Source organism: Panulirus ornatus, chromosome 1 (genome assembly GCF_036320965.1).
Source record: "Panulirus ornatus isolate Po-2019 chromosome 1, ASM3632096v1, whole genome shotgun sequence".
Lineage (NCBI taxonomy): Eukaryota > Metazoa > Arthropoda > Malacostraca > Decapoda > Palinuridae > Panulirus > Panulirus ornatus.
In genome coordinates this window covers 68,442,326-68,463,752 of record NC_092224.1, presented here as the reverse complement: position 1 = coordinate 68,463,752, position 21,427 = coordinate 68,442,326, and the positions used below count along the sequence as shown (strand labels likewise).

Here is a 21,427-nt window from a genome sequence, read left to right as displayed (position 1 = left end):
AAGGAGGTAAATAAAGTGCGTAAGACAAGGGATAAATGGGAACATCAGTGAAGGGGGCTAATAGGGAGGTGATAACAAGTAGTGGTGATGTGAGAAGGAGATGGAGTGAGTATTTTGAAGGTTTGTTGAATGTGTTTGATGATAGAGTGGCAGATAAAGGGTGTTTTGGTCGAGGTGGTGTGCAAAGTGCGAGGGTTAGGGAGAAAAAAAAAAAAAAAATATACACACACAGACACACACATATACACACATGCACACAATTCACACTGTCTGTCCCTACTACACCCCATCCCACGCGCCACACATGGAATAACATCCCCCTCCCCCCTCATGTGCGCGAGGCAGCGCCAGGAAAAGACAACAAAGGCCCCATTCACTCACACTCAGTCTCCAGCTGTCATGCAATAATGCCTGAAACCACAGCTTCCCTTTCCACATCCAAGCCCCACACAACTTTCCCATGGTTTACCCCAGACGCTTCACAAGCCCTGATTCAATCCATTGACAGCACATCAACCCCGTATACCACATTGATCAATTCACTCTATTCCTTGCCACGCGTTTCAACCCTCCTGCATGTTCAGGCCCCGATCACTCAAAATCTTTTTCACTCCATCTTTCCACCTCCCAAAATTTGTCTCCCCACTTCTCGTTCCCTCCACCTCCGACACATATATCCTCTTGGTCAATCTTTCCTCACTCAGTCTCTCCTTGTACTTCCTCACACAAGTCTCCTTTCCAAGCTCATTTACTCTCACCACTCTCTTCACCCCAACATTCTCTCTTCTTTTCTGAAAACCTCTACAAATCTTCACCTTCGCCTCCACAAGATAATGATCTGACATCCCTCCAGTTGCACCTCTCAGCCACATTAACATTCCAAAAGTCTCTCTTTTGCACTCCTGTCAATTAACACGTAATCCAGTAATGCTCACTGGCCATGCTCTCTTACTTACATACGTATACTTATTATATCTCTCTTTTTAAACCAGGTATCCCAATCACCAGTCTTTTTCAGCACATAAATCTACAAGCTCTTCACCATTTCCATTTACAACACTGAACACCCCATGTATACCAATTATTCCCTCAACTGCACATTACTCACCTTTGCATTCAAATCACCCATCACTATAACCCGGTCTCGTGCATCAAAACCATTAACACATCATTCACGATGCTCCCAAAACACTTGCCTCTCATGATCTTTCATCTCATGCCAGGTGCATATGCACCAATTATCACCATCTCTCTCCATCAACTTTCAGTTTTACCCATATCAATCTAGATTTTTGGTTTTGTTAAGTGGTGATTGCATTGTAACAGTTTGCTTGATATCACAGGCTCTAGGAAAGACTGGAGTTGTTGCCAGGGTTTATCCTGATGGTGATCTGCGAGTTAATGTTGAAGGAATAGTGGTTCCAACAATGTTATATGGTTGCGAGGCGTTGGCTATACATAGATTTTGTACGGAGGAGGGTGGAAATGTGCTGGAAATGAGATGTTTGAGGACAATGTGTGGTGTGAGGTGGCTTGATTGAATAAGTAATGAAAGGGTAAGAGAGATGTGTGGAAGTAAAAAGAGCGTGGTTGAGAGAGCAGAAGAGGGTGTTTTGAAATGGTTTGGGCACATGGAGAGAATGAGTGTGGAAAGATTGACAAGAGGATATATGTGTCGGAGGTGGAGGGAGCAAGGAGAAGAGGGAGACCAAATTGGAGGTGGAAAGATGGAGTGAAAAAGATTTTGTGTGATCGGGGCCTGAACATGCAGGAGGGCGAAAGGAGGGCAAGGAATAGAGTGAATTGGATTGATGTGGTATACCAGGGTTGACGTGCTGTCAGTGGATTGAATCAGGGCATGTGAAGCGTCTGGGGTAAACCATGGAAAGCTGTGTAGGTATGTATATTTGCGTGTGTGGACGTATGTATATACATGTGTATGGTGGTGGGTTGGGCCATTTCTTTCGTCTGTTTCCTTGCGCTACCTCGCAAATGCGGGAGACAGCGACAAAGCAAAAAAAAAAAAATTATGTGGTTGGTCATTCACCAGTGAAGCAAATGTTTTGCAGAACTTCATTACGGAAAATTTTTATATTTCCTTTAGGAGGTAAGGTTGTTCTCTCATACCAATATTATCCTTTATAGTAATGTGACCTGTTAGAAAAGGAAAGAGAAGGTGCAAGAGGCTAAAAAGAGGGCAAATGAGAGTTGGGGTGAGAGAGTATCATTAAATTTTAGGGAGAAAAAAGATGTTTTGGAAGGAGGTAAATAAAGTGCGTAAGACAAGGGATAAATGGGAACATCAGTGAAGGGGGCTAATAGGGAGGTGATAACAAGTAGTGGTGATGTGAGAAGGAGATGGAGTGAGTATTTTGAAGGTTTGTTGAATGTGTTTGATGATAGAGTGGCAGATAAAGGGTGTTTTGGTCGAGGTGGTGTGCAAAGTGCGAGGGTTAGGGAAAATGATTGGTAAACAGAGAAAAGGTAGTAAAAGCTTTGCGGAAGATGAAAAGCGGCAAGGCAGCAGGTTTGGATGGTATTGCAGAGTATTTATTAAAAAAGGACTGTATTGTTGACTGGTTGTAAGGTTATTTAATGTATGTATGACTCATGGTGAGGTGCCTGAGGATTGGCGGAATGCGTGCATTGAGCCATTGTACAAAGGCAAAGGGGATAAGAGTGAGTGCTCAAATTACAGAGGTATAAGTTTGTTGAGTATTCCTTGCAAATTATATGGGAGGGTATTGATTGAGAGCTTCAGATTGGGAGGAGCAGTGTGGTTTCAGAAGTGGTAAAGGGTGTGTGAATCAGGTGTTTGCCTTAAGAATGTTTGTAAGAAATACTTACCAAAAAAAACAAAAAAAAAAAAAAATTATGTGGTTGGTCATTCACCAGTGAAGCAAATGTTTTGCAGAACTTCATTTATGAATAGATAAATGAATATGACAATAATGGAATCCCTGAAGACCTGTATTAAGCAATAACCCAGACAAAGTTGTTTGTATTTTTTCTTTCTTTCATACTATTCGCCATTTCCCGCGTTAGCAAGGTAGCGTTAAGAACAGAGGACTGGGCCTCTGAGGGAATATCCTCACCTGGCCTCGTTCTCTGTTCCTTCTTTTGGAAAATTAAAAAAAAAAAAAAAAAGAGAGGGGAGGATTTCCAGCCCCCCCCGCTCCCTCCCCTTTTAGTCGCCTTCTACGACACGCATGGAATACGTGGGAAGTATTCTTTCTCCCCTATCCCCAGGGATATGTTTGTATTTTTATTTGATTAATTAACATTTATATTGTTTTTCATTATCAGAAATGCTCAAAAGTATTCAAGTTCTGGTCTACCTTCTACAAATTACAAATATATATATTTCTTTTCTTGCACAAATGTATTTCATTTGAAAGTGTAATATATGTATTGTAAGCTTTCCTTTTCATCACATATTCATCCTTTGCTTTGTGTATCATACACATCGAATGGTCATGGGTGTATGTGTGTGGCATCATGCCAAGTCAATGTACATGCATTTTCCAGGATCATCTGTGGTTGGGTGAGACATGTAATAGTTTTTTTTAGCAATGGCACGAGACTGTAAGTGAAATCTTTGGTTAATCTATGGAATCAAACATCTGGTGGGATTTCAAATGAAGGATGGAACAATTAGAAACTCATATGAGACCTTGAGCAGTCAGCATCATTTACTTGTATGAGAATTAGGGAAGTCTAAAAATAGTTTTGAATGTTAACTAGGCTAAGAAATGTGCATAAAATGTGATACAAGAATCTTTTTAATTGTTATATCTTAATTCAAGGGAAACAAACAGACTAGTTCAACAATGACAGAAAAATACAAAATTAAGGGATATTGCTTAGCAAGGCAGGTGTGTTATCCATGTCCTTGCAAATAGCCTCACTTACTGCATCTACTAGGGAATTTGAAATTGTTTGCAATAATACAGTGACTTTAGGAATACCATGTAAGTGTATTAAGCAGCTTTAATAAGTTCATTTAAATTATAACGATGCAAGTGACAGGAAAGTTCACCAAAAAAGAGGATGGAAAAAGGAGCACTATTTTTATGCTCATACCCAGGTGGTACTTATCTGTTGTGTACCACTGAATATTGTCATGTGTAAAGAGAAAGGTAGTTATGCATCTTGCCCAACCCATATTCATCCTTGATGACCTTGAACTGCATTTGGGAATAACAGGTGGTGTATCAGCAAAGGGAAGATTGCCAGAAGATGCTGCTGAGAAAGAATTTAAAATGTTTTCCTTTTAGTGACCAGACCCTGGACTGTATTGAGTAGTAGCTACAGAGGTATTTTTCTCATGTCTAACCTTGTCTCACATTGTGTAGCTCACACTGTGTCACAATGAAGAATGAATTTTCTCACCATCCAAACTAATTCTTGGTTTGCAGGTTGATGGACGAAGTTCTGGTAAGACATGCCTGCAGGTTGCTTGTCATCAGGGTCATATGGATATTGTACGACTCTTGCTTGACGACAAAGCATCATTAGATATTGCTGACGATGATGGAGATTTGGCTCTGCATTATGCTGCCTTTGGGTAAGTTTTGATTATTAAGGTGTCTTTTTTAAGTGACTTGAGGTATTGCTTGGCAAAAAATAAGTTTTGAGCTGAGAAAATTTTATTCTAAACCATGGTAAAATCAAGTTTAGAGTGCAATTGCTTGTATTTCATGTAGATTCATTAAAGTTGCTCTAAATCAGTCATGAAGTCTAAGTTACTGTAAGAAGGTGACCTCTAAACCTCCTTTAAAGACCAATTACTTGTTACCAGTTTACAAACTGTAAACAAATCCTCAAAATTCCCAAGACCACCTGAACAGATTGAAAAAAAGGGGTGGTGAGAATGTAGTGTGCTCAAATGGACAAAATGTTCACTGAGATCAGGATGACTTTCATGAGGCGCACAAGTGAGTTGAGAGTATATTTGTGTGGTACGACTGGAAGTGTCATGTTAGTGAATGGAGATGACTGATTTTATTCCTTTTGATGCTTAATCCCTCAGCAATTGAGTGATACGTGAACATGATACTTGACTCTTATCATTTATACTGAATTTACAAGAGCTGAATTCACTCATATATGATTTACATTTTACTATCTAAATTTGTTTTTATTGAGCATGGATTTGCTTTTACATGGTTTTGCATAACTAATTTGTGTAAAAATATGCACATATTATGCTTCTCTGAAAGTGATGAAAGCGCATAAGAAACATGTTAGATTACAAATGAGAAAAGAATGATAAACAGAACATCTTGAACAATAACATGCTAACATAGCTCAGAAAAAATGTACTTTGGCTCATGCAGTGAATTATTAGAAATGCAGGATATGATGCCATTACTGCATGCTTCTTATTTCTGTAGTCTGATTATTCATACAATTTGAACAACATATTAGTACAATAGTGTTGGGATATAGCACAATTTGATATAAAAATCTTGATTTAGCATGAGCACCTAGGATACACCCATTTTTTTTAATATTACACGAGTCATGGCAATGCAGCATGAACCAAGCTGGCCCTGTGCAATTGGGTACTGATGCTGTGCATACCGCAGTGCCCATTGCATCATTTCTTTGCTATCATTTAGATAGTAGGGACATATTATTTACCACTCGTATACTGTATTTTTTACTCTTCTGGCCCCTTGAACCTGTCACCACTGTGCCAAAGCATCTAGCAAGTACTCTTGCTACAAGTGAACTTGCCAAGAAAGTAAAGAAGGCCTTTATTGTGCAGGAAAGTTCAAGATAATGATTGTATGATAAGTAAGTCATATATTTTAAGATAGCAGTGCATTTCAGAGTTACAACAAATGTCAAGATGAAGTGTGCCCTAAAAATCTAGATGCAATAAATGTTGGTGCTACGTTATCCTATGGCTGAGCAGACAACTGAAAATAAAGCCATTGAGATTCAAGGGAAATTGATGGAGAAAGGTGAACCAGCCGGTAAAAGAAATTTTACCTGAAGCTTCATTATTTTATCAGTCACGTCAGCTTGTAAAATATAACAGTGTCAGCTGAGGATGCAACAACTGGTGTAGAGGCTCCATAGCATGTGAAAGTAAAACTCCATAAGATTATTGAGGAGAAAATATACACACTGAATCAGATATGGAACTGTGACTAGACCAGCCTGTACTAGAAAAAGATGCTAAAGAGAATGTACCCGATGAAAGCTGATGCAAAGGCTCCAGGTTTTAAGTAGCAGAGGCCATGTCACAGTAATATGAGAATGCCCTTTCATGACTAAATGTATTGTTTCTACTCGTAAGGTGTAAAGATATCTTTCAGTTATGTTTTTCTAATATTTCTATTATGATTTTTTTATGGAATTTGATGTAATGTAAATAGTGATATATATACCATAAGTGTTATAACATAAATGATGATTACTAGCTCATTGTTAGGGGACAGATATAGGAGTTTGTCATGTTAATTTCTGCATGTACTGTTTCATAGATTGTTTTCATTGTTTAAGCGGTATTCAGAGTATCACTTGGTTCAGTACTATGTATTAATTCCATTGTGTACATAAACATTTTTGGAATTATTTTGTGCATTTTTGGCTTTTAGTTTAACCCCCCTTGATATGGTGAAATGTCTTTTTATATTTTTTTAAACACTGTTGTCTTTAGTGGGCTTTTGAATAATTCGTACATTAAAAATGAATGACAAAGTACAAGATTAAGAAAATACTGTAAGAAAAATATGGGCAGCACAGAAGTCAACATTTTAGAATTTTTGCAAAGCAGAGAAGCAAGTGGTAATCTCACAGTGCGCATCTTTTTTGGTGAATGATACATTTAATTGTATGCTTTATATTTTCATACTTAATTGCCATTTTCCATGTCAGTGAGGTAGCTCCAGGAAACAGACAAAGAAAGACATACATGTATATATACATATATATACATTTATTATACTCATTTATTTATTATACTTTGTCGCTGTCTCCCGCGTTAGCGAGGTAGCGCAAGGAAACAGATGAAAGAATGGCCCATCCCACCCACATACACATGTATATATATACACACACACACACACACACACACACACACACACACATATACATACCTATACATCTCAACGTATACATATATATACACACACAGACATATACATATCTACACACATACATAATTCATACTGTCTGCCCTTATTCATTCCCATCGCCACCCCGCCACACTTGAAATGAAAACTCCCTCCCCCCGCATTTGCTCAAGATAGTGCTAGGAAAAGACAACAAAGGCCACATTCGTTCACACTCAGTCTCTAGCTGTCATGTATAATGCACTGAAACCACAGCTCCCTTTCCACATCCAGGCCCCACAAAACTTTCCATGGTTTACCCCAGATGCTTCACATGCCCTGGTTCAATCCATTGACAGCACGTTGATCCCGGTATACCATATCGTTCCAATTCACTCTATTCCTTGTACGCCTTTCACCCTCCTGCATGTTCAGGCCCCGATCACACAAAATCTTTTTCACTCCATCTTTCCACCTCCAATTTGGTCTCCCACTTCTCGTTCCCTCCACCTCTGACACATATATCCTCTTTGTCAATCTTTTCTCACTCATTATCTCCATGTGACCAAACCATTCCAGAACACCCTCTTCTGCTCTCTCAACCACACTCTTTTTACTACCACACATCTCTCTTACCCTTTTATTACTTACTCGATCAAACCACCTCACACCACATATTGTCCTTAAACATCTCATTTCCAGCACATCCACCCTCCTCCACACAACTCTATCTATAGCCCATGCCCAACCATATAACACTGTTAGAACCACTATTCCTTCAAACATACCTATTTTTGCTTTCCAAGATAACGTTCTTGACTTCCACACATTTTTCAATGCTCCCAGAACTTTCGCCCCCTCCCCCACCCTATGATTCACTTCCGCTTCTGTGGTTCCATCCGCTGCCAAATCCACTCCCAGATATCTAAAACACTTCACTTCCTCCAGTTTTTCTCCATTCAAACTTACCTCCCAGTTCATTTTCCCTCAACCCTACTGTACCTAATAACCTTGCTCTTTTTCACATTTACTCTAAGCTTTCTTATTTCACACACTTTACCAAACTCAGTCACCAGCTCCTGCAGTTTCTCACTGGAATCAGTCACCAGCGCTGTATCATCAGCGAACAACAACTGACTCACTTCCCAAGCTCTCTCATGCACAACAGACTGCATACTTGCCCCTTTCCAAAACTCTTGCATTCACCTCCCTAACAACCCCATCCATAAACAAATTAAACAACCATGGAGACATCACGCACCCATGCCGCAAACCAACATTCACTGAGAACCAGTCACTTTCCTCTCTTCCTACATGTACACATGCCTTACATCCTCGATAAAAACTTGTCACTGCTTTTAACAACCTACCTCCCACACCATATATTCTTAATACCTTCCACAGAGCATCTCTATGAACTCTTATCATATGCCTTCTCCAGATCCATAAATGCTATATACAAATCCATTTGCTTTTCTAAGTATTTCTCTCATACATTTTTCAAAGCAAACACCTGATCCACACATCCTCTACCACTTCTGAAACCACACTGCTCTTCCCCAACCTGATGCTCTGTAATGCCTTCACCCCTCTCATTCAATACCTTCCCATATAATTTCCCAGGAATACTCAAAAAACTTATACCTCTGTAATTTGAGCTCTCACTCTTATTCCCTTTGCCTTTGTGCAATTGCACTATGCAAGCATTCCGCCAGACCTCAGGCACCTCACCATGAGTCATACATACATTAGATAACCTTACCAACCAGTCAACAATACAGTCACCCCCTTTTTTTAATAAATTCCACTGCAATACCATCCAAACCCACTGCCTTGCCGGCTTTCATCTTCCGCAAAGCTTTTACTACCTCTTCCCTGTTTATCAAATTATTTTCCCTAACCCTCTCACTTTTCACACCACCTCGACCAAAACACCCTATATCTGCCACTCTATCATCAAACACATTCAACAAACCTTTCAAAATACTCACTCCATCTCCTCTTCATATCACCACTACTTGTTATCACCTCCCCATTAGCCCCTTTCACTGATGTTCCCATTTGTTCCCTTGTCTTACGCACTCTATTTACCTCCTTCCAAAACATACTTATACACATACATATACATTTATACAGTAAACCCTCGATTTAATGGTGATTTAATGGACCCCAACATTGTGGATTTCAGATGTAACGGACAAATAGTAATACAGTATGTTGATTAATAATAATAAAAAGATAGATAGACAATTTCAAACACAACATCATGCACATTTCATATCTCACTTGTTTTTGGTAGTGTGGGGTAGACTTGCTTTTTTTGGTCTGAGTCTTCCTCGAGCTATTTTGTGGTCAGGTTGTATACAGAGCATTTCTGATATTTCAGAATTGTTTCTTTGTTACAAAGAAGTATCCTTTCACAGGAGAGGGGTGGTGTCACCTTTATCTCAGTCTGACTCCTGCCTCCAACTGCCTGGCAAGCGTTCCCAGGCTACCGGGTGCCTGCCGCCCAACTATCGTACCACACACTAAAACCCACAGTAATAGAATAGTTAAAAGAAAGCATGTGAACTTAAATGTGGAAGAGAAATAGGTTACATTCAGTTTAATGGACTTTTAGCATTAACGACTCCCCTTCCCCACTATTTGTCAATGAAATTGAGGGTTCACTGTATATACATACATACATATACATGAATATAGTGCATATGAATGCACACTTTTCATATAACATATAGTGCCATCCAATAGCAAGGAATCATTGTGGCCGGAAACGCTTACCACTCAGCTATGAAGACCCCAATAGGGAAATAACTTTGATTACTAGTAATCGATACCCTTCTTCTCGCATCCATGAGTAACAGGGTCTAGACCGGTCAGATCCTATGAAGCTCACATTACTAGTAGTCAGTAATCATAGAGGTATATGAACACGAATATAGCGCATATGAATGTGCACTTTTCATAGAACATAATGCCCTCTAACTTACTGAGAATGCTAACCACTCAGTTATGATCGCCCCAATAGGGAAATGTCTATTTGATTACCAGTAATTAAATACCCTTCATCTCACATCCATGAGCAACGGGGTCTAGCTGAGCAGTTAGTGTTCCCAGCTACCATGCAAACGGTCCGGGTTCGAATTTTGTGTGGAGGGTATTATGTATAAATATACATGCACATACACACATACACATGTACATTTTCATACTTGCTTGCCTTCGTTCATTCCCAGCACCACCCTACCACACAGGAAATGACACAAATACATGAATGAAAAGATAACATATATATTTTCTTTGCCCCCACACCCAATTGCCGCCCCTTACATCAGTGAGGTAGCGCCAGAATATAGACAAAGAAAGAGCACATTCACTCACACTCATTCTCTAGCTGTCATGTGTATTACACCAAAACCACAGCTCCCTATCCACATCCAGGCCCCTTTGACCTTTCCATGGTTTACCCTGGGCATTTCACTTGCCCTGGTTCAGTCCGTTGATGGCACGTTAACCCTAGTTCACCCCATTCCATTAACACTTTTCACCCTCCTGCATGTTCAGGCTCAAAATCTTTTTCAAAATCTTTTGATTGCTCAAAATCTTTTTCACTCCATCTCCTTATCAACCTTTCCCCACCCATTCTCTCCTTATGTCAAAACCATTTCAGCACACCCTCTTCTGCTCTCTCAACCACACTTTTTATTTCCACACATCTCTTACCCTTTCATTACTTATGGAATCAAACCACCTCACACCACATATTATCCTCACACATTTCATTTCCAACACATCTACCCTCCTCATCACATCCCTGTCTGTAGCCCATGCCTCACAACTGTATAGTATTGTTAGAACTACTGTTCCCTCAAACATACCTATTTTTGTTGTCTGTGATAATGTTCTTTTTCTCCACACATTCTTCATCACTCCCAGAACTTCGCCTCCTCCCCTTCTGCTTCCATGGTTCCATTTACTGCTAAGACCACTTCCAGATATCTAAAACACTTCTTTTCCTCCAATTTTTTTCCATTCAGACTTACATCACAACTAACTTGTTTCTCCACCCAGCTGAATCTAATTACCTTGCTTTTGTTCACAATTGTCCTCAACTTTCTCCTTACACACACACTTCCAAATTCGGTCACCAACTTCATTAATTTTTCTCTCAAATGAGCCACCAGTGCTGTATCATTAGCAAACAACTGACTCACTTCCCAGCCCCATTCATCCTCAACAGACTGCATACTCACCCCTCTCTCCAAAACTCTTGCATTTACCTCCCTCACCACCCCATTCATTTATAGATTAAACAACCATGGTGACATCACGCATCCTTGCCACAGACCAGCCTTCACTGGTAACCATTCACTCGCCTCTCTTCCTGCTTGTACAAATGCCTTACACCATTGATTAAAACTTCTCAGTACTTCCAGCCGCTTACCTCCCACACCATATATTCTTAGGACCTTCCACAAAGCATCTCTATCACCCCTATCATATGCCTTCCCCAGATCCATAGATGCCACATACATATCCATCTGTTTTTCTAAGTATTTCTCACATTCCTCAAAGCAAACACTTGATCCACACATCCTCTATCACTTCATAAACCACACTGCTTCTCCCCAATATCATGTTCTATATATGCCTTCAACCTCTGAATCAGTATCCTCCTATACAACTTACCATGTACACTCAATAAACTTGTACCTCTTAGTTTGAACACTCACCTTCATCCCCTTTTGCCTTTATGCAGTGGCACTGTATATGCATTCCATCAATCCTCGGGCACTTCACCATGATCCATACATACATGAAACGTCTTTACCAACCAAATCAATATTACAGTCACCCACTTTCTTGATAAATTCAATTGCAATTCCATTCTCTCCTGCCTTCATGCTGGATTTCTTCTTTGGCAAGGCTTTCACCATCTCTTCTTTCTTCACCAAACCATTCTTCATGACACTCTCACTTCACATACCACCCTGATAGAACACCCTACATTGCCATTCTATCATCAAATACATTTAATCCTTCAAAATACTCACTTCATCTCCTCCTTACTTCATCACTACTTGTTATCACTTCCCCATTTACCACCTATACCGATGTTCCCATTTGTTCTCGTCGTTTGCACATTATTTACCCCCTTCCAAAACATCTTTTTATTCCCCATAAAGCTTAATGACACTCTCCCACCCCAACTCTCATTTGCCCTCTTTTTCAACCCCTGCACATCCCTCCTGACCTCCTGCTGTTTTCTCTTAAACATCTTCCAGTCATTTGCATTTCTTCCCTCTAAGTACCACCCGACTCCTTCTCTCTCTCTCTCTCTCTCTCTCTCTCTCTCTCTCTCTCTCTCTCTCTCTCTCTCTCTCTCTCTCTCTCTCTCTCTCTCTCTCAGTAGCAACTTTATTTCATCCCATCACTCACTACCCTTTCTAATCTGCCTACCTCCCACCTTTTGCATGCCATGTGCACCTCTTGCACATTCCATCACTGCTTCCTTAAATACCTTCCATTCCTCATCCACTCCCCTCACTTCATTTGCTCTCACCCTTTGCCATCCTATGCTCAGTCTCTTTTGGTATTTCTTCACACAAGTCTCCTTTCCAAGTTCACTTACTCTCATCTGTCTTTTCTCTCTGACATTGTTTCACCTTTTGCAAAAACCTCCACAAATCTTCACCCTCACCAATGGAAGATAGTGATCAGACATCCCACCAGCTGCCCCTGTCACCCATCTCCCTCCATCCACTTTCAGTTTTACCCACATCAATCTGGAATTTACTTTCTTACACTTTATCACACACTCTTACAAATCCTGCTTCAGTATTATTTATTCATTTTGCTTTGTCACTGTCTCCCGCGTTAGCAAGGTAGTGCAAGGAAACAGACGAAAGAATGGCTGGCTTTCCTTAGTCCTTGTCCTCTCACCAACCCCTGACTTTACTCTCGAGACTTTTCCAATCCATTCTTCCCCTTTACCCTTGAGCTTCATTTCACTCTTCCAGAACATCCAGGTTTCTTTCCTCAAATATACTACCTATCTCTCTTTCCTTTTCATCTTGGTTACATCCACACATACTCAGACATCCCAATCTAAGCCTTCGAGGAGGATGAGCACTCCCTGCTTGACTCCTCCTGTTTCCCCATTTAGAAATTGAAATGCAAGGAGGGGAGGGTTTCCAGCCCCGCACTACTGCCCCTTTTAGTCACCTACAACAGGCTGGAATACATGGGAAGTATTCTTTCAACTCTATCCCCAGGGATAGGGATTTGTTTAATTTGTTTATTGATTGGGTGGTTTGGGAGGTAAATGCAAGAGTTCTGGAGAGAGGTATGAGCATGCAGTCTGTTAGGAATGAGAGGGCCTGGGAAGTGAGTCAGTTGTTCACCGATGATACAGCTCTAGTGGCTGATTTGAGTGAGAAAGTGCAGAAGTTGGTGACTTAGTTTGGACAAGTGTGTGAAAAGAGAAAGTTGAGAGTAAATGTGAATAAGAGCAAGGTTATTAGGTTCAGTAGGGTTGAGGGACAAGTTAATGGAAGTTTGAATGGAGAAAAATTGGAGGAAGTGAAGTGTTTTAGATGTCTTGGAGTGGATGTAGCAGCGAATGAAACCATGGAAGCGGAAGTGAGTCACAAGGTGGGGGAGGGGGCAAAAGTTCTGGGAGCCATGAAGAATTTGTGGAAGGAGAGAACATTATCTTGGAGAGCAATAATGGGTATGTTTGAAGGAGTAATAGTTCCATTAATGTTATATGTTTGTGAGGCACGGGCTATAGATAGGGTTGTACGAAGGAGGATGGATGTGTTGGAAATGAAATGTTTAAGGATAATATGTGGTGTGAGGTGGTTTGATTGAGTAAGTAATGAAAGGGTAAGAGAGATGTATAGAAATAAAAAGAGTGTGCTTGAGAGAGCAGAAGAGGGTGTGTTGAAATGGTTTGGACATATGGAGAGAATGAGCGAGGAAAGATTGACAAAGAGGATATATGTGTCAGAGGTGGAGGGAACAAGGAGAAGTGGGAGACCAAATTGGAGGTGAAAGGATGGAATGAAAAAGACTTTGAGCAATCGGGGCCTGAACATATAGGAGGATGAGAGGAGTGCAAGGAATAGAATGAATTGGAATGATGTACCGGAGTCAACGTGCTGTCAATGGATTGAACCAGGGCATGTGAAGCATCTAAGGTAAACGATGGAAAGGTGTGTGGGGCCTGGATGTGGATAAGAAGCTGTGGTTTCGGTGCATTACATGGCAGTTAGAGACTGAGTGTGAACGAATGTAGCCTTTTTTTCTGTTTTCCTGGTGCTACTTTGCTGAAGCAAGGTGTAGTAATGCTGTTTCCTGTTAGATGGGGTAGCACCTGGAATGAATGAAGGCAAGCAAGTATGAATATGTACATGTGTATATATGTATATTTCTGTATGTGTATGTGTATGTATATGTATGTATATTTTGATGTTTCTTTCCTACTATTCGCCATTTCCCACGTTAGCGAGATAGCTTTAAGAACGGAGGATTGAGCCTTTGAAGGGATATCCTTACTTGGCCTCCTTCTCTTTTCCTTCTTTTGGGAAATTAAAAGCGAGAGGGGAGGATTTCCAGCCCCCCCCATGCTCCCTCCCCTTTTAGTCGCCTTCTATGATATGCAGGGAATATGTGGGAAATATTCTTTCTCCCCTATCCCTAGGGATATTTTGATATGTATATGTATGTGTATAGGCATTTATGTATATATATATCTTTCTTTTAAACTATTCGCCATTTCCCGCATCAGCGAGGTAGCGCCAAGAACAGAGGACTGGGCCTTTTTTGGAATATCCTCACCCGGCCCCCCTTTTCCCTCTTTTGGAAAATTAAAAAAAAAAAAACGAGAGGGGAGGATTTCCAGCCCCCTGCTCCCTCCCCTTTTAGTCGCCTTCTACGACACGCAGGGAATACGTGGGAAGTACTCTTAATCCCCTATCCCCAGGGATAATATATATATATATATATATATAAAGTCCAAATTTCGCCCTCCCCACCTTATCCACTCCATTCAGGATTCATCCCTGACCAGCACTCACCCCAGGATATATAAACACATCCTTCCAATCACTTATTCCATTACCACCTCCCAATTGAATTGACCCTCAACCTACTGTACCTAATAACCTTGCTCTTATTCACATTTGCTTTAACTTTCTTCTTTCACACACTTTACCAAACTCAGACACCAGCTTCTGCAGTTTCTCACATGAATCAGCCACCAGTGCTGTATCATCAGCGAACAACAATGACACTTCCCAAGCCTCTCATCCCAACAGACTTCATACTTGCCCCTCTTTCCAAAACTCTTGCATTCACTCCCTAACAACCCATCCATAAACAAATTAAACAACCATGGAGACATCACACACCCCTGCCGCAAACCTACATTCACTGAGAACCATCACTTTCCTCTCTTCTACACGTACACATGCTTACATCCTCGATAAAAACTTTTCACTGCTTCTAACAAATATATATATATATATATATATATATATATATATATATATATTTTTTTTTTTTTTTTTTTTTTTTTTATACTTTGTCGCTGTCTCCCGCGTTTGCGAGGTAGCGCAAGGAAACAGACGAAAGAAATGGCCCAACCCCCCCCACACACATGTATATACATACGTCCACACACGCAAATATACATACCTACACAGCTTTCCATGGCTTACCCCAGACGCTTCACATGCCTTGATTCAATCCACTGACAGCACGTCAACCCCGGTATACCACATCGCTCCAATTCACTCTATTCCTTGCCCTCCTTTCACCCTCCTGCATGTTCAGGCCCCGATCACACAAAGTCTTTTTCACTCCATCTTTCCACCTCCAATTTGGTCTCCCTCTTCTCCTTGTTCCCTCCACCTCCGACACATATATCCTCTTGGTCAATCTTTCCTCACTCATCCTCTCCATGTGCCCAAACCACTTCAAAACACCCTCTTCTGCTCTCTCAACCACGCTCTTTTTATTTCCACCCATCTCTCTTACCCTTACGTTACTCACTCGATCAAACCACCTCACACCACACATTGTCCTCAAACATCTCATTTCCAGCACATCCATCCTCCTGCGCACAACTCTATCCATAGTCCACGCCTCGTAACCATACAACATTGTTGGAACCACTATTCCTTCAAACATACCCATTTTTGCTTTTCGAGATAATGTTCTCGACTTCCACACATTCTTCAAGGCTCCCAGAATTTTCGCCCCCTCCCCCACCCTATGATCCACTTCCACTTCCATGGTTCCATCCGCTGCCAGATCCACTCCCAGATATCTAAAACACTTCACTTCCTCCAGTTTTTCTCCATTTAAACTCACCTCCCAATTGAATTGACCCTCAACCCTACTGTACCTAATAACCTTGCTCTTATTCACATTTGCTCTTAACTTTCTTCTTTCACACACTTTACCAAACTCAGACACCAGCTTCTGCAGTTTCTCACATGAATCAGCCACCAGTGCTGTATCATCAGCGAACAACAACTGACACTTCCCAAGCTCTCTCATCCCCAACAGACTTCATACTTGCCCCTCTTTCCAAAACTCTTGCATTCACCTCCCTAACAACCCCATCCATAAACAAATTAAACAACCATGGAGACATCACACACCCCTGCCGCAAACCTACATTCACTGAGAACCAATCACTTTCCTCTCTTCCTACACGTACACATGCCTTACATCCTCGATAAAAACTTTTCACTGCTTCTAACAACTTGCCTCCCACACCATATATTCTTAATACCTTCCACAGAGCATCTCTATCAACTCTATCATATGCCTTCTCCAGATCCATAAATGCTACATACAAATCCATTTGCTTTTCTAAGTATTTCTCACATACATTCTTCAAAGCAAACACCTGATCCACACATCCTCTACCACTTCTGAAACCACACTGCTCTTCCCCAATATATATATATATATATATATATATATATATATATATATTTTTTTTTTTTTTTTTTTTTTTTTTTTTTTTTTTTTGCTGTCTCCCGCGTTTGTGAGGTAGCGCAAGGAAACAGACAAAAGAAATGGCCCAACCCACCCCCATACACATGTATATACATACGTCCACACGCGCAAATATACATACCTACACAGCTTTCCATGGTTTACCCCAGACGCTTCACATGCCTTGATTCAATCCACTGACAGCACGTCAACCCCGGTATACCACATCGCTCCAATTCACTCTATTCCTTGCCCTCCTTTCACCCTCCTGCATGTTCAGGCCCCGATCACACAAAATCTTTTTCACTCCATCTTTCCACCTCCAATTTGGTCTCCCTCTTCTCCTCGTTCCCTCCACCTCCGACACATATATCCTATTGGTCAATCTTTCCTCACTCATTCTCTCCATGTGACCAAACCATTTCAAAACACCCTCTTCTGCTCTCTCAACCACGCTCTTTTTATTTCCACACATCTCTCTTACCCTTACGTTACTTACTCGATCAAACCACCTCACACCACACATTGTCCTCAAACATCTCATTTCCAGCACATCCATCCTCCTGCGCACAACTCTATCCATAGTCCACGCCTCACAACCATACAACATTGTTGGAACCACTATTCCTTCAAACATACATAGAAGGCGACTAGAGGAGACGGGAGCGGGGGGCCAGAAATCCTCCCCTCGTATTTTTTAACTTTCTAAAATGGGAATATATATATATATATATATATATATATATATATATATATATATATATATATATATATATATATATATATATATTGGCGGAATGCGTGCATAGTGCCATTGTACAAAGGCAAAGGGGATAAGAGTGAGTGCTCAAATTACAGAGGTATAAGTTTGTTGAGTATTCCTGGTAAATTATATGGGAGGGTATTGATTGAGAGGGTGAAGGCATGTACAGAGAATTGGGGAAGAGCAGTGTGGTTTCAGAAGTGGTAGAGGATGTGTGGATCAGGTGTTTGCTTTGAAGAATGTATGTGAGAAATACTTAGAAAAGCAAATGGATTTGTATATAGCATTTATGGATCTGGAGAAGGCATATGATAGAGTTGATAGAGATGCTCTGTGGAAGGTATTAAGAATATATGGTGTGGGAGGCAAGTTGTTAGAAGCAGTGAAAAGTTTTTATCGAGGATGTAAGGCATGTGTACGTGTAGGAAGAGAGGAAAGTGATTGGTTCTCAGTGAATGTAGGTTTGCGGCAGGGGTGTGTGATGTCTCCATGGTTGTTTAATTTGTTTATGGATGGGGCTGTTAGGGAGGTGAATGCAAGAGTTTTGGAAAGAGGGGCAAGTATGAAGTCTGTTGGGGATGAGAGAGCTTGGGAAGTGAGTCAGTTGTTGTTCGCTGATGATACAGCACTGGTGGCTGATTCATGTGAGAAACTGCAGAAGCTGGTGACTGAGTTTGGTAAAGTGTGTGAAAGAAGAAAGTTAAGAGTAAATGTGAATAAGAGCAAGGTTATTAGGTACAGTAGGGTTGAGGGTCAAGTCAATTGGGAGGTAAGTTTGAATGGAGAAAAACTGGAGGAAGTGAAGTGTTTCAGATATCTGGGAGTGGATCTGGCAGCGGATGGAACCATGGAAGCGGAAGTGGATCATAGGATGGGGGAGGGGGCGAAAATTCTGGGAGCCTTGAAGAATGTGTGGAAGTCGAGAACATTATCTCGAAAAGCAAAAATGGGTATGTTTGAAGGAATAGTGGTTCCAACAATGTTGTATGGTTACGAGGCGTGGGCTATGGATAGAGTTGTGCGCAGGAGGATGGATGTGCTGGAAATGAGATGTTTGAGGACAATGTGTGGTGTGAGGTGGTTTGATCGAGTAAGTAATGAAAGGGTAAGAGAGATGTATAGAAATAAAAAGAGTGTGCTTGAGAGAGCAGAAGAGGGTGTGTTGAAATGGTTTGGACATATGGAGAGAATGAGCGAGGAAAGATTGACAAAGAGGATATATGTGTCAGAGGTGGAGGGAACAAGGAGAAGTGGGAGACCAAATTGGAGGTGGAAAGATGGAGTGAAAAAGATTTTGTGTGATCGGGGCCTGAACATGCAGGAGGGTGAAAGGAGGGCAAGGAATAGAGTGAATTGGATCGATGTGGTATACCGGGGTTGACGTGCTGTCAGTGGATTGAATCAGGGCATGTGAAGTTTCTGGGGTAAACCATGGAAAGCTGTGTAGGTATGTATATTTGCGTGTGTGGATGTATGTATATACATGTGTATGGGGGGGGGGCATTTCTTTCGTCTGTTTCCTTGCGCTACCTCGCAAACGCGGGAGACAGCGACAAAGTATAATAAAAAAAAAATATATATATATATATATTATCCCTGGGGATAGGGGATTAAGAATACTTCCCACGTATTCCCTGCATGTCGTAGAAGGCGACTAAAAGGGGAGGGAGCGGGGGGCTGGAAATCCCCCCCTCTTGTTTTTTTTTATAATTTTCCAAAAGAAGGAACAGAGAATTGGGCCAGGTGAGGGTATTCCCTCAAAGGCCCAGTCCTCTGTTCTTAATGCTACCTCGCTAACGCAGGAAATGGCGAATAGTTTAAAAGAAAAAAGAAAAGAAAGAATATATATATATCTATATATATATTTTTTTTTTGCTTTGTCGCTGTCTCCCGCGTTTGCGAGGTAGCGCATGGAAACAGACGAAAGAAATGGCCCAACCACCCCCCCCATACACATGTATATACATACGTCCACACACGCAAATATACATACCTACACAGCTTTCCATGGTTTACCCCAGACGCTTCACATGCCTTGATTCAATCCACTGACAGCACGTCAACCCCGGTATACCACGTCGCTCCAATTCACTCTATTCCTTGCCCTCCTTTCACCCTCCTGCATATTCAGGCCCCGATCACACAAAATCTTTTTCACTCCATCTTTCCACCTCCAATTTGGTCTCCCACTTCTCCTTGTTCCCTCCACCTCTGACACATATATCCTCTTTGTCAATCTTTCCTCGCTCATTCTCTCCATATGTCCAAACCATTTCAACACACCCTCTTCTGCTCTCTCAAGCACACTCTTTTTATTTCTATACATCTCTCTTACCCTTTCATTACTTACTCGATCAAACCACCTCACACCACACATTGTCCTCAAACATCTCATTTCCAGCACATCCATCCCCCTGCGCACAACTCTATCCATAGCCCACGCCTCGCAACCATACAACATTGTTGGAACCACTATTCCTTCAAACATACCCATTTTTGCTTTCCGAGATAATGTTCTCGACTTCCACACATTCTTCAAGGCCCCCAGAATTTTCGCCCCCTCCCCCACCCTATGATCCACTTCCGCTTCCATGGTTCCATCCGCCGCCAGATCCACTCCCAGATATCTAAAACACTTCACTTCCTCCAGTTTTTCTCCATTCAAACTCGCCTCCCAATTGACTTGACCCTCAACCCTACTGTACCTAATAACCTTGCTCTTATTCACATTTACTCTTAACTTTCTTCTTCCACACACTTTACCAAACTCAGTTACCAGCTTCTGCAGTTTCTCACATGAATCAGCCACCAGCGCTGTATCATCATATATATAAAGCAAAAAAAAAAAATATATATCATATATATAAAGCAAAAAAAAAAAAATATATATATATATATATATATATATATGTATATGAGTGGATGGGACAGAACCTTGAGGGACAATGCTGTTGATGGAGAAAAGTTGGGAGGCTGATCCATCAACAACCACAGAGATAGATCAGCTGGAGAGGAAGCTATATATGAAGGAGCAAAGTGAGGGGAGGAAGCCAAAAGAGAGGTGCTTAGAGATGACACCTTGATGCCACACCCTGTCAGATGCCTTAGATATGGCAAGGGCAGCTACACATGACTTTCCAAAATCTTTCAGACATTGTTAAGATAGGAAAGAATATATCCCTCAATACTGTTCTCTTTTATAATCTCATATTTTTTCATTTACACAGGAATCAGCCAGAGATCATGGAATTATTATTAAGGAAAAATGCATCAATCAATGTTGTCAACAAAGGCAGGTGTTCTGCTCTACATGTGGCTGTTAACAAGCAACATGCAGCCTGTGTCAAAGTGCTCCTCAAATACAACTGTGATGTTAATGTTCAGGTATGAATATATAAGTTAAAGGAAAATAAGGTAATACTATAGATATTAAGATTACGAATATTCTGGTGTGAAGATTCAAGGGGAATATAACAATGGAGTTACAGGATTCTGATGATAATATTAGATTTGCTGTTTGCTGTACAAAAAATATATAAAGAACAGGTTAGTTTGTTAATTTGTCTCTAGAAGTGTAGCCAAT

The 21,427-nt window shown here is 40.9% G+C and overlaps 1 protein-coding gene across 1 annotated transcript in view; it reads left to right on the top strand.

Annotated features, from left to right (window-relative positions):
• The window catches only part of mib2 (mind bomb 2), a 330,213-nt gene that overhangs the window by 249,066 nt on the left and 59,720 nt on the right, over window positions 1–21,427 (top strand). The window contains exons 8-9 of the mRNA XM_071663617.1: window positions 4,419–4,567; window positions 21,072–21,228. Coding sequence (XP_071519718.1) covers window positions 4,419–4,567; window positions 21,072–21,228 — 306 coding nt within the window. The remainder of the gene's footprint in view (window positions 1–4,418; window positions 4,568–21,071; window positions 21,229–21,427) is intronic.